We start from the raw sequence: 14,708 nt of genomic DNA, 5'->3' as shown, positions 1-14,708 counted from the left end.
TTTGAAAAGTATATTCCAAAGTATACTCAACTATTATATAGAAAAGGGAACAATCTGTTCCAGAAATTGAGATAAAGTAGAATTTAAATTTTGGTTATGAGTTGGAGAGGAGCCTACTTTTGTCTTCTAACTGTAGGAAATACTGCAGAACAGCTTCCTAAGAAATGATGGAAACCACGCTGCTGTACACACTTGACACAAACAATGAGAAACATTAGGAAATCTACTCCCGCAAGCAAGGGTTTCCATGGCAGGGAAGGAAAGAAAGGGTGGGGCAGAGGCATATGGACTAGATCAGTGATTTTCCAACTATGAAACCAGCTTCTCTTCCAGGATGGCTCTAGGCATCAAAGGGGAACAAATGCAAACGGCTTTCCTGTGGAATGTTGTTCCTAAAGATACTCCAAGCGAAAATTTGTATTGCAAGAGGAACATCCTAAAAGCAGGTAATTCAAGGAAGGTCACAGGTAGAAATGCTAAGAGTCTGTTCCTGCCCAACAATTAAGAGTTCCCCATCATCCTCCCCCCATCCCACAATCCTCAAAACAAAATAAAACATACCTTCGGGAAATATCAGAAAAGGAAAAGTTGGAACCTATCACCTATAGCCTGAAAGAGAACACACTTCAAGCACTCAGGGGACCCGCAGTTCGGGAAATACTGAGGCATGAACTCTAGAGCACTGCAAATCTCCTTGGGTCTCACTAAACTCTACAGTCCATGACGCCTAAGTTTTGTTAATGCCATTCCAAGAACCACATCTTAAATGCAGTCCCTTTTGTGTTTGTGTTCTGGCCCCTGCGACCACGAGGAATTGTTTCTGGGCTGTGTGGGATGCTGCTTCGTTGACAGACTGCTGAAGGCCTGGTAATCCTTTCGACTTCTGATTTTTAACTCTTCCTCACCATCCACAGGAGAATAAACAGCTAATGATTTTTTTCACGGAGAGAGATTAGTGCTTTTTGGAACTGTCTCTTTAACTTTGCACATATTAAAGAGGGAGGGGCAGGAAATAGAACAGAAGAATTAAAGTAATTATGGAACAGAATATTTCCCAAGGAACCAATCGGTTGCTAAACCAAGAAACAGCTGTGACTTCTGTTTAATGTTGAAATCAGGTACAAAAATTGTGTGCTAAATGAATACGTACAGCTAACTCAGATGGGATTAAGGAAAGAAATACTATATAAATGTCTGATTTTTTTCATCTCTTAACAGCAATCCTGAAAACATTCTGAATTATGGAAGAACAAAGTAACATAAAGAGTTTTAAAATATTTTCATGTAATTTCTCATGCATCTCTCCTAATTATATATGTCTGTCTACAAATAATCCCAGTTTCTTCATTTTGGTTCCAAGGGCTCTAGTTGCAATAACAACAGATTTTTGGCCTTTTCTCCCTTGGGAAAGAAATAACTTATTTAATATAATTGCCAAGAACTTCTATTTCCAAGTAATAGTCAAATTTTGTTTTTCCTTTCTCTGAATGAAAATATTTGTTCCAAATTTAATGGCGTATATTTGTAATTACTAAAAATTTGTAAACTCAAGCACAAAACTGAATTCACTTTGGCAAGTATAAATTGATGATTTTTATTATAAATTATAAACAATAAAGGAATGAGAACACTGAAGCCAGCTTAATGAAATGTTCTTGGACATGGCATGCCAGTGCTTCCTTGGAACAGGCTGTGTACTGAGAACTAAGGTGGCTGAAGTGAAGCCCTCTACCTAAAGTCAATTGTCCAAACCCATCAAGAAACCTTCATGGAAGCCATCGTGCATTTTTCTGCATGAGCAAAAACCTAAAGCTTAAAGCTGCTTTCCAATCTTCTAGTTATAGTAGGTTAGTCCTAACCTACATTCGTATCAGCCTAAAGTCTGTTTGCTTAAATAAGAGTCAAATTAAGCAAGTCCTGGAGTCCTTACCCTCGGAAGATTTTTTCTTTTCCTGTTTGCAACCTCTCCAGCACGGAAAAGCTTCCACTCAGTTAAAGTGACAGGCAAAGTGGTATCCTTTGTGAACTTTGACCTTAAAAAAGCTTGTGAGTTCTTCAGTTCCATAGTCTTCCGGTGAAGAAACTGAGGTTTGGGAGGAAGCTAAAACAGAAGACGAGGTAGTGGTAAGGGTGAGATTATCTAGTCCAGTGGTCCCCAACCTTTTTTGGGCCACGGACTGGTTTAACGTCAGAAAATATTTTCACGGACCAGCCTTTACAGTGGGACAGATAAATGCACAAAATAAAATTATGCGACCAGCTTAAAAACTGGTATTTTTAAATATAATTGTCGAACTTACAAGACAAGCGTCAAGAGTGAGTCTGAGACGGATGTAACAGAGGGAATATGGTCATTTTAAAAAAATAAAACATCGTTCGGACTTAAATATAAATAAAATGGAAATAATGTAAGTTATTTATTCTTTCTATGCAGACCAGTACCAAATGGCCCACGGACCAGTACTGGTCTGTGGCCCGGGGGTTGGGGACCACTGATCTAGTCAACACCTACCTTCTCAAGGTCAAAGCTATTCCAGAAAAAGATTTCTTTCTTTTGAAATAATCTCATGTGAGGATACCATAATTTCTTTTTCATCATTTGCAGTTTTTCAAGTTTTCTAATCCAAGTTTTTCTACTGCAATGCAATCAGACTCCCAGAAAACCAGAGGTCCGAGTCCTCACCAACTCAAGGCAGCTTGCTTCCCGGGTGGGGAACGCTTCCAGGGAGCAGACAAGTTGAGGCCACAGGGAGATACGACTAACGGGGCTGTGGGGACTATCTACAGTGAACCCAGACTTCATGGCCTGTCTACTGGTGTTCATATTCAATTTTTGAAATGCTGAAAAACAAACAAGCCACCCCTCCAACCAAAGAAAACAAAGACCTGTGTGCCGTCCCCCAAAACAAAACAAGACAAAAAGCCACCACTGACAACAATAAAACCCCACATTTCAGGGCCTCTTAGTTTTGACCCTAACAGTAAAGCCATTTCCACCCCTTCTGTAGGGACCATGAACAAGATTTCGCGTTTCCTTATGTTAACTCTCTGGATATACCTTGGGCGCTCTGAAGGCACTCTTAGGGGGCGGGAGCCTCCACGCTGAAGGGGATCTCCACATGGGAAAAGACTGCGCTGGAATATCTTCATATGGATTTTCTTTGGTGGGATCTTGAAAAACAATAACAACAAAAAGTTTAGAGGAATATAATGAAATGAAAACAAAATGATTACTGCCAGGAAAAGAAAATTTTAAAACTGGTTAAATATGTTCAGCATTGCTGGAGGAAGGAGGTCTTAAATCAACGGCACTTTAAGCTTGTAATCTACTCAGGCACCCTACCAAGCTAAAAAAGTTCTCAAAATACTGTGCTATAAACATCTACTTCTGAACTGAGCAGTCTGCTAAACCAGTTGTATAATCCATTAAAGAATAAAATAATTCACATAACAAAAATTTCCATATTATAAAGAAAAATCTGGCGTAAGAAAATGCAGGATTGTAAAAGAAAATATCATCCCATAGCTCTGGGCTCCACCAAACACATAGTCATTCCATGTAATTGCAAAGTCTGTGGACACCTACATATGATATCCTCATAGATATTGTCCTCAGACTGTGTGTAGTAAAGTGCTGAGCCAGCATTTCTTCCAAGTTCTTCGTGCATCTTCTGTGTGTTCCGATTTCGAAAGTGCTGGATATCTTCAAATTCAAAGGATTTCCTTAAGAAAGGAGATACAGGTTCAAGTTCTATCATTTATAAATTTTTTTATTCATTTTAGAAAGGAGAGAGAGAGGGGGAGAGAAAGACGTGGGGTAGGAGCAGGAAGCAACAACTCCCATATGTGCCTTGACCAGGTAAGCCCAGGGTTTCGAACCGGCGACCTCAGCATTTCCAGGTCGACGCTTTATCCACTGTGCCACCACAGATCAGGCCAAGTTCTATCATTTAAAACTCTATCTAGTCTTCTTTAAATTGGTACAACAAACATCACTAACTAAAGGACTAGGGTGCAAAATTACAAAGGTGTTTTTTTATCAGGTACCTAAGAATAAACTAGGCCAGTGCCCTGTATGTACCATGAAAAAATTGGAGGCTTTTAGCCCATTTCCCTTCATGTTCTTCACTGGGTACCTTTGTTAAATTCACTCTCTAATGAAAAGGGAGGCTAAGGCCAGCATGTTCTAAAGGAAGTAGAAGAATGTACTTGCTGCTCTACACATGCTTAAAGATAGAAAATGCAAGTTTTTCCGATGCTCTTATGTCAGCAGATTGTGTTGGATATTAGCCATGCTTCGACTATTTCCTCTTGTATAAATCTTCCCCTCGGGTTAATCAACATCTATATAATCAAATCAGGGGAATGGAAATTGGTTAAAAGGAAAAAGAAACTCTGGTTGGTAGAGCAGTGGATAGAGTGATGTCCTGGAGTGCCGAGGTCGCTGGTTTTATCCCGGGGTCACCAGCTCAAGATCTTGAGGGCACTGCCTCCACCCCAGAGGTTGCTGGTTCGAGCTCCGGTTAGGGCACATATGAAAAACAACAGCACAACTAAGTGGAACAACCCAGTTGATGCTTCTATTTCCACTCTCTCTTCCACTCTCTCTCTCTCTCAAAAAGAATTTTAAAAAAAGAAGTTCTTAGTAAGGGAAATACTTAGAAACCACTACCTATTGAATAAAAACATACCTTTTCGATCTCCCTCTTATTTTTCCACCACACTGTTTTGGTTCAGGTTCCCGAGAAGAGGCCAAAGAAGACCCTGCACAAGAATTATTTTCACAGTATTTTCTGTCACAGTTTCTTTCTTTACACGGCATAACACCAGATTCAGATAAATATCTGAATGTCCTACGAGGTTTGGGCAAAGGATTTATAGAAGGTCCACATTCTTGCCCCTCAGGTTCAGAGTAAATATTTTCTAAGCTCTTGGTTACTCCACATGAACTCTCTAGAACTCTGAAATTCAGTTCTTTTTCTGGAGAGACGCAATGTTCTAGAGCCAAATTTAAGATTTTATCTGGGGGAAGTGCCTCGATTTTCTTCCACAGTATTTGTGAGGTATAGAAATTTCCTGGAGGTAATGAAGTCTCTGGATCCAAAACGACCTCTTTCCAGTTTTCAATTTGTTTGACCTGAGAACACACCCAACTGGATTCTGATTCATTTTTAATGAAGCGAGTATCATCATAATCATGTTTCTCACTTTTGTCCTTGATTTGAGTGTGGTTTTTGGCATCTTCACTAATATCTAGACCAACATTTTGAGAATTGCTTGTATCCAACCTTTTGCTGTTTCCCTCAGCAACAAGATTCTTCTTCAGAAGAATCTCCTGATGACAATTATATCTCACCCCAAAGTCCTTCTGGTGCCACCTCTCTGGATTAGATATACCATTAGTCCTTCCCTCCCACTGAGAAATTTTTTGTCTGATGTTTTTGCAGTGGCTTCTTGACAGTGTCTGAACAGCAGAACGAGAAAAACCAACATCCATGTTCCCAGGTGGGTACATTCCAAAGTGATGAATTTTACTAAGGTTCCATTTCATGTAACTGTGAAATACTATGTTCTTTATTCTGTCAGTTAGAATCCAAATAATTCCAGTATTTGCCTTTCATCTTTAACTTGGAAATTTCTTTATAAAATTTATTTGGTCATTGATCCTTGTTGAAAGTGGCTGCAACTTTATCTTGGATAATTCTATTAAAATAAGACAAGAATATGTTAATAGTTTTATAACTTTCTAATTTAAACATCACCTATCCCTAAATAATTCACTTACCCTGAATTTGTAAAAATGTACCCGTCATCCATTAAGTAACTCAACTCCATAAAGGCATTCCTAAAATATCACTTAGAGTATTTCTCAAATTGTCAGCTTTAACGTTCTGCCATATTTAATGTCCTAAAGTTAGGCAGAATGAGGTTTTATAAGAGATTATACATAGTAGTATACAATATTATTTTATAATCAATTATTTAAGAAACCTTCTCTTAATGAAACAAGGACCTACAGAATATTATTAAAAGCATATATATACATCACAAATAACCAATGGTTTATGTATACATCCAAAGGAAGAACCAGTTAGACAAGAAACACACCAAAAGCTAATTTCCTCCTCCTCCTGTCCTATGTTGAGAGATAATATTAGCCCTTCATATACCCTTATTTCAACGTAATTATTAAGCACAGGATTCCACACAGTACGAAAGACAACCGAAGGTGCCATTAACTATCACTTGCTTTAAAATCTAATAACCTATTATGTCATTGACTGAAATTTCTACATCTCTGCCACCACACCCTTGACCCAAATCAGCAAAAATACTTACAGTCATTGTCACATTCCTTCCTTTCACATAGAGCAATTCACTCATAGAGGCTCATAAACTGTTTTCTCAAATGTAATATTTGGCAGAGAACTTTTCCTACCAACTGAGTAAAGAAGTGATCTCAAGTTCTACTGTATATGAGTTATAAATAGCAACTGATTCAAAACTTCCTGAGGCAGGGGTCATCCTTCCTCGAGCTTTGTCTGTGTGGCCCTGATTACCAGGCAGGAAAATATCTTGGCCCAGCTCTGTCAGTGTAGCTGACCAAAACTGATGCACGCACAATGCACACCAATGTGTATCTAGGCAGAGCAAGACTGGCATCAGCTTTCATTTCAACTGTCCTGACAGGTCTGTAGGAAAACCAGCTTTGCCAGCAAACAAACTTTGATGTGGGTCTGACGCAAAAAGAAATCATTCTAAAACACCGTAAACTCATGTGGGTGGAAACAAACAAACCCCCCTAATATCAAAGAGATTAATGCATAGAATTTGAAGAGCCAATCAGCAATTGCTCACTATCAAAACTCTGAACATCCTTTTCTTGCCTCTGATACTTACAGAGGAAGCCTAAGGATCTTAGGGTTCCCTTGAGACTCAGGTTTTCTTCACTATAAGATAGGCTGGTAGTATTTTTCTCTCTCCTCGGAGCCTGGTAGGGGTTTTGGGCAGTCCCTGTTAACTCTTTACTCTTTTCCTTGTGAATGTGTTTTAAGTATGCATGGGTCAAACTGAGAAGGAAAAGTTGAAAACTGCTATGGATAAACAAATTTAAACTTGAAAATTACTGGCAACAAATGGTTTAATCCATGGAATTCACTCACAAATATAAATGATGTGTGTTGATGGTGTTTCAGAGTCATTGCCACTAACTCTTTGTTTCTCATGCAAAAAAAAGAAAAAGCCAACAGGATTTAATTTCTTAAACCTGAATGATGCTTTAAGGGGAAATTTAAAGGAAAACATGGCAATATCAAATGTAAAAACAAATGCTCACCTTTGTTGAAGTTAGGGTCCCTCAGAGCAGGTGCACTGCTCTTCTGTATCCTAGCCTTGTGACTAAAGTAAGCAAAATCTAAACATAGTGAATTTCACCTGTGGGACAATCTAACTAACTTTCAGTGAAACAATCCATTCAATTTTCACGTAAGGTTTAATGCCTGCATGCAAAGGAATTTCGGACCCTTTTGGAAAGTCAGTGTATGCTGAGTAAGATGTTAATTGCTCTAAACAAAAATCATTGTATTCAAGCCTAAATTTTGTAGAACTGGTATCACCTTTCTCTGAACAACAGATTTTAAACAGGATATCTAAAACAGGTTGTCCACAGCATCATATTCTTAAACATATAAATAATCTGAATTGCTTCTTGGCCTTTTGGCTAAAATCAACTGTAAATAATCTGAGATTTTTTTGTCAATCACACACTTAGCCCCCAAGAATACTATACTATTCATTGAAGGTTTGCCTTAGGCTCTTAGCTCATCTTTTGTTCTGGAAAAGAGGAAAATTAGACGCAGATGCTATTTAAAAAATTTTAGGTTCAAGTTTAGTGCTAGAATGGTTACCTAAAGAAATTCGGTCACCAAAGGATTCCAGCTACTCAGCTACTAGAAAAAACACAGTCAAAGAGAAACAGAATCACTACTGGTGTCATAAGGGTGACTTATTTCAGGAAACAGATAAGACTAAAGATAGAAATCTCTGGGAAAGATGACCAGCCCGCAAGCCCACCCTAAGGAAAACCTTTGATTTTTTTTGTTTGTAAAAAGGCAGCATAGCAGAAAGAGGGGAAGAGAACTCATATTTATTTTATGCCTACAATATGCAAGGTCCTTTAACAAACGTTATAATCCTCCTCTCCATCATATAAAGTACATATTAATCTCTCTTTACCATGTTCTCCATCTGAAAAATAAAGATGAGAGACTTTTTCCATAGTCCACGGTCCCAACAGCTGGCGGAGCTAGGACTGAGACCTGAATATGACTGCTCAAAGTCATTTGCTTTTCTCACTCAATATGCCAGACTGTTCCCCATACAAAGAGCACTGGACTAGAAATCAGAAGAAATCAAGTTAGTCTTAACCCTGCAAACTAGCTGTGTGACCTTAGGAAAATCACTTTAACTTAATAGGTTTCAGTTTTCTCATTTGTAAATTGTGACTAATCACTACTCTCTGGGTATTTCCTTTAATATTTCTTATAGTGCTGGTATGCAGCCAACAAACTTTCTCCTCTTTCATTATTCTAAAATAACTTCATTGCACTTTCATTTTTTTATTCAGTGAGAGGAGGGGAGGCAGAGAGAGATAGACTCCCAAATGTGCCCCATGGGGACTGGGGTCCACCCAGCACGCCCACTAGGGAGCAATGCTCTGCCCATCTGGGGTGTTGCTCTGTTGCTCAGCAACTGAACTCTTCTTAGCCCTGATGTGGAGGCCATGGAGCCATCTCAGCACCCCAGGGCCAACTCACTCCAATAGAGCCATGGCTGCAGGAGGAGGATGGGGAGGGGGAGAGAGAAAAGTGAGAGGAGGAGGGATGAAGAAGCATATGGTGCCTCTTCTGTGTGTCCTGACTAGGAATTGAACCCATGACTTCCACATGCCAGGCCAATGCTCTACCACTGAGCCAACCGGCCAGGGCCTGCACTTTCATTTCTAAAGGATAATTTTGCTGGATATAGAATTCTAGGTTGTTAGTACTTTTCTTTAGTTAAGGTTACTGTTCCTCTGATTTGCAGTTTGCATATTTTCTAATGAGAAGTTTGCAGCCATTCTTATGTTAGTTCCCATGTACATAATGTGGCCTTTATTTCTCTAGCTGCTTTAAGATTTACTCTTTACCTTTTTTTTTTTTTTTTTACTGGGACAGAGAGAGAGTCAGAGAGAGGGATAGATAAGGATAGACAGACAGGAACAGAGAGAAATGAGAAGCATCAATCATCAGTTTTTTGTTGCGACACCTTAGTTGTTCATTGATTGCTTTCTCATATGTGCCTTGACCGCGGGCCTTCAGCAGACTGAGTAACCCCTTGCTCGAGCCAGTGACCTTGGGTCCAAGCTGGTGAGATTTTTGCTCAAACCAGATGAGTCCGCACTCAAGCTAGAGACCTTGGGGTCTCAAACCTGGGTCCTTGGCATCCCAGTTCGATGCTCTAGCCACTGTGCTACCGTTGGTCATGCTACTCTACCTTTGCTTTATCTTTGCCTAAGTGTGTGTGTGTGTGTGTGTGTGTGTGTGTGTGTGTTTCTTTTTTCCTTGGAGAGGGAGAGGGAGAGAAATAGGGAGGAGAGAAATGAAAAGCATCAACTCATAGTTGCTTCACTTAAACTCTTTCCTGATTGCTTTTCATATGTGCCTTGATGGAGGGGGTTTCAAGCTGAGCCAGTGACCCCTTGCTCAAGCCAGTGACCTTGGGCTTCAAGCCAGCAACTTTGGGATCATGATGATGATCTTGCACTCAAGCTGGTGAACTTGAGGTTTGAACGAGGAACCTCAGCATCCCAGGTTGATGCTCTATCAGCTGCACTACCACTGGTCAGGTACAGGTTTTCCTTATATTTATATTGCTTGAGGTCTGTAGGGCTTCTTAGGTTTTGAGCTGTTGTTTTATATCAAATCCATTTTTTAAAGCAAAAAAAAATTAAAGAAAAATATAAAAATTTCCCCCCTTGCCCATTCCTTCTTCTCCCCTTCTGGGGCTCTAATTACACTAATGATTTTTACTTCAGCTATTGTATTGTTCAGCTTCAAATTTACTATTTGGTTCTTTCTTTTTCTTTTTTTTTGACAGAGACAGAAAGAGAGAGAGAGAGGAATAGATAGGAACAGATAGACAGGAAGGGAGAGAGATAAGAAGCATCAACTCTTCGTGTGGCACCTTAGTTGTTCATTGATTGCTTTCTTATATGTGCCTTGTCTGGGGGGCTACAGCAGAGTGAGTGACCTCTTGCTCAAGCCAGTGATCTTGGGCTCAAGCTGGTGAGCCTTGCTCAAACCAGATGAGCTCGCACTCAAGCCGGGCAACCTTGAGGCTTCGAACCTGGGTCCTCCACGTCTCAGTCCAACGCTCTATCCACTGCGCCACCGCCTTGTCAGGCTGGCTTTTTTTTTTTTTTTTTTTAACATCTACATTTCTCTTCTGAAATACTCCATCTCTTTATCCATTATATTAACTTTTCCTGTATATTATTTAACATATTATAGACTTTTAAATCTTTTGGGTAGTACATCCTCGTGCCTCCTGACCATTCAGATTATGATTTATTTTTAAAATGTGTAAGGCAACATTAAAAAAAGGCAAATGTATGTTTTTTGTTTCCATAAATTGGTTATCAAACATTATTTTAAGTTAATAAAACTGTAACTGGAACTAATTTCACTTTTTGAAAAAAAACTGACTCCTGGGGTCAGTGAGCATGAAAAAAACTCACTACTCAAAGGGTTTAAATTCATTTTAGAGAAGGGAGGGAGGGAGGGAGAGAGAGAGAGAGAGAGAGAGAGGAGGAAGCATCAAGTCCTATATGCGCCCAGGCAAGCTCAGGGTTTCGAACCAGCAACCTCAGTATTCTAGGTCGAATCCACTGCACCACTACAGGTCAGGTAACATATTATAGACTTTAAGAACTTTAATGTAATGTCCTTGTTTGCTAACTCCAACAACTGGGTCATCTTCAGGTTTCCTTGCATTGACTATATTTTCTCTTAGCTATGGTTCACATTTTTCCTGTTTCTTCTAGTATCTTGTGATTTTAAATTATATTCTTGATATTGCCTATAATTGAACAGTACAGGAAAAGATACATATTTTTTTGCTTGTTTTGCTTTGTGCATTTCTGAGACTTCAATACTTGCCTCTGTCTGGTAGTTAGGTTGAGAAGCTGACCATTCAGATTCCTTTTATAGTCAAGTTGAACTAAGGCTGGGTGGCAGATTTTATTACAGGGAATTCACCTGGGATTAGCCAAACCTCTAACCTCCTGACTGGCTACATTTTTAATCCTGTCAATATCTGACCTGGAAAGAGCTTGGTTGCTGTTTCAGATATTTTGGCTCACCTTTGGATTTAACTGTGGCAGGGCATTACTGCACAATACATGAGACTACACAGTTTCTTCGTGCCTTCTTACCCTCTTGCAATGCTGCTTTCATAGTAAAAACTGGAAGACAGGAAGACAGCAGACAATTATTGGGCCAATTGGTTTGTTTTTGCATTTGGGATTCTTCCAGATTTCAATCCACATGCTAATTCCAACAGTCCACACAGTTAACTAAGGGAGGTGACTTTCCTTTTCCTTTATTAAAGCCTCAGCACCTATGTCAGGGCTACTTGCATCCAGATCATGTGCTCGCTCCCAGGTATAAAAGTTACGGTGGTTCTGTTCACTTATAAAGGAATTCACTTTGGAAATTAATTCATCAGTTTCCTTGCACCTACTGCTATTCACGAGCTCCAGATAAATAGATGACTTTTTTATTTTGTGTAAGATTTTCTTGTTACTATGGGAGCAAATGCTTTTCAGTCCTTCTATATCCTAATTGGAAAAGGACGTCTTAAAATTTTTTTAATGAAACAAGATAGTATAGAATAGAAAAAAAATACCCAGAACACATTCCATGTATGCAAGGGAAAATACTTATTACAATCAAAAGGGATAAAAATTTTTTGAAAACTTCTTTCTAGAGTATAAAACAAGTTTAGAAAAAGTCTATCAGGACACCAATCTTCAAAGAGAACATCTTATTGCAAGATCAACTTCAAGCACTGAAACTGTTTACAAACCCAAAGCCTTTTACACATCAAAACAGAAAAGAACACACCCCTGGAAAAATGTATAAAAACATAAGTTATCACATAGGCAACTATAGTTAGAGAAGAATAAAACACTTCCAGATATTTTAGTAACAAAGAGCCTTTGATTTTTTATTAAAGCCAGTTTCTAGGCCTATGTACTATAATTCAATTTGTTGCTTACTGATTTCTATTATTAGGTTAAAAATGCAAGAAACTATTCTGGAGAGAGAATATGCTCCTATTATATTTGGCTTTCTTAGTAAAAAATACACTCTTTTTATATTTGGCTTTCTTAGTAAGAGAAGAGTAGATAGTGAGACAGACTCCTACATGTACCCTGACCAGGATCCATCCAGCAACCCCAGTCTGGGGCCAATGCTTGAATCAATTGAGCTATTTTTAGTGCCTGAGACTGACTGCTCAGACCAACTGAGCTATCCTTAGTGCCTGGGGCCAACTCTTGAACTAATCAAGCCACTGGCTGTGGGAGGGGAAGAGAGGAAGAAGGGGGAGGGGGTGGGGGAGACAAGCAGATGGTTGCTTCCCTTGTGTGCCCTGACTGGAACTAGAACCTGAGATATCCACACACTGGGCTGATGCTCTACCACTGAACACCAGCCAGGGCTAATAAAAATTTTTTTCAAGTTCTTTTTTTAGAGTGAGGGAAAGACAAAAGAAGATTCTTTGAATGTAGCAAAGTTGTTCCTAGGTGAACAGAATAAATCATTTTTAACTTAGCAATCAATGAGATAAACCATAGAAATAGATATGTTATAAAATATAGGTAGAGACCACAACGTTTAATTTATAAGAAAAGCATCATGGTATATGATACAAAGAGCACAGGTTTTGGAGCCAGACACTTGGATTTAAATTCTGTGCAACTTACTTGGTGGTGTGGCATTGTGTTCTTAATCAATCCAACCCTTAATTTATAATAAGAGAATAAAACTCACCAGCAGAGTCGTTGAAAGGATCAAATGAAATAATATATAAAGTGTCTTGTACAAAGTAAGTGCCCAATAATGGCTCTTATGCAACTGTCCTAACTCATTTATATGTATGGGTGTGGGTACATTATCTTCATCAATCTAACCATTTGAATGTCACTCTCTTCATTTCTACCCACATTACAACCTTAATTTATGCTCTTATCACTCTTCTAGATCTACCATAATAATAACCTTTTCTATGGCCTACCTGCCTCCAATATCAACTCCCTTCCAAACTTCTTGTCAGCATGCTATTTCTAAAACTTAGATATGAACAAGTCATAAACCAGGTAAAACCTTTTAGTGGTGCTCTATAATCTTACAACGTGGTTATAAAAACATTTGCCCAAAGAACAATGGACTTTCAAAAATGGAACCAAGGTTTTGTTATCAAAACTGAATAATGCATGGTGGCCAAGATATGGATACAAGCAAAGTGTCCTTCAATAGAGGATTGGATAAAGAAGATGTGGTACATATATACAATGGAGTACTACTCAGTCAAAAGAAATGATGATATATCGCCATTTATGGCAACATGGATGGATCTTGAGAACATTACACTGAGTGAAATAAGTAAATCAGAAAAAGCTAAGAACTATATGATTTCACTCACAGGTGGGATATAAAACTGAGACTCATGGACATAGCTAAAAGGGAAGGGGTTATAAAGAGGAGGGAGTCGAGGGGAAGGGTCGTAAAGAGGGACAAATATATGTTGACAGAAAATGATTTGACTTTGGGTGATGGGCATACAACACAATCAACAGTTCAAATGCTATAGAGATGTTCACCTAAAACCTACATACTCTTATAATGTCACCCCATTAAATTTAATTTCTAAATAAAATTATTGAATAATGCCCCCCACAACAGTTTGCATAAGTTACTGTAAATTAGTAAACATAATTTCCTCAATATTAAGTTTTTCCTCCACAAATATATCTTAAATGTTTGATCCTTGCTAATATTTGTGGTGCTAGTCAATACTAACAAATAGAAAAATAGATACATGGCCAACAAATATAATGAAAAAAATGGGACAAGCCAACCATGAAGAGATTTAAAGCTTTGAAAAAATGTCATAGGTACATATACATCTGTGTTTTTATAGTGCGTACACAAAATATAATTTTGCTACTAAAATAGTTTCTGGTATCAGTGACAAAATTAAAAATGTAAATATTTCATGGTGTACCAGAGACAAGACAGCATCCACACTCCTTAACATGACATTTAAGATCGTTCACCCTCTGATTCCAGCTCTGACTCCTGCAGCTTGCCTTGCTCACAGGCTACGGTCCAACATCGAATAATTTGCATCAGCTAGAAGTTTAAAGCTAGATTAGAGTTACACAGAGTTCAAGTACAACCAGACTTCTTTCTTGGCTGTGTAACCTTAGTCAAATTACTTAATCCTTCCAGCAGCTTCCTTATCTATGGAATGATCCTTATCTATAGAGTGAGCATTTGTTGGAATACTCCCTGGGTCCCATCTCTCCGATACTTGAGTCAGGTGCAGATATTCTAAGGCATAGAGGTGTTCCATCCTGCACCAAAAGGCAGTTATCTGCAGAC

The 14,708-nt window shown here is 38.7% G+C and overlaps 1 protein-coding gene across 5 annotated transcripts in view; it reads right to left on the bottom strand.

Moving 5' to 3' along the window:
- The window catches only part of DENND2C (DENN domain containing 2C), a 77,370-nt gene that overhangs the window by 31,442 nt on the left and 31,220 nt on the right, over positions 1-14,708 (bottom strand). For 3 of the 5 annotated variants that reach the window (XM_066246811.1, XM_066246810.1, XM_066246812.1), the window contains exons 2-5: positions 4,692-5,703; positions 3,587-3,723; positions 3,059-3,171; positions 1,931-2,101 (exon numbers count right to left, since the gene is read on the bottom strand). In XM_066246811.1, coding sequence (XP_066102908.1) covers positions 1,931-2,101; positions 3,059-3,171; positions 3,587-3,723; positions 4,692-5,551 — 1,281 coding nt within the window. In that variant the 5' untranslated portion in view covers positions 5,552-5,703. Of the gene's footprint in view, positions 1-1,930; positions 2,102-3,058; positions 3,172-3,586; positions 3,724-4,691; positions 5,704-11,401; positions 11,504-14,708 lie in introns of all 5 variants that reach the window. The other 2 variants (XM_066246809.1, XM_066246808.1) reach the window with 1 other exon arrangement.

Source organism: Saccopteryx bilineata, chromosome 11 (genome assembly GCF_036850765.1).
Source record: "Saccopteryx bilineata isolate mSacBil1 chromosome 11, mSacBil1_pri_phased_curated, whole genome shotgun sequence".
NCBI lineage: Eukaryota > Metazoa > Chordata > Mammalia > Chiroptera > Emballonuridae > Saccopteryx > Saccopteryx bilineata.
Note: the sequence above shows the minus strand (reverse complement) of the source record. Positions and strands in the feature narration are given on the sequence as shown.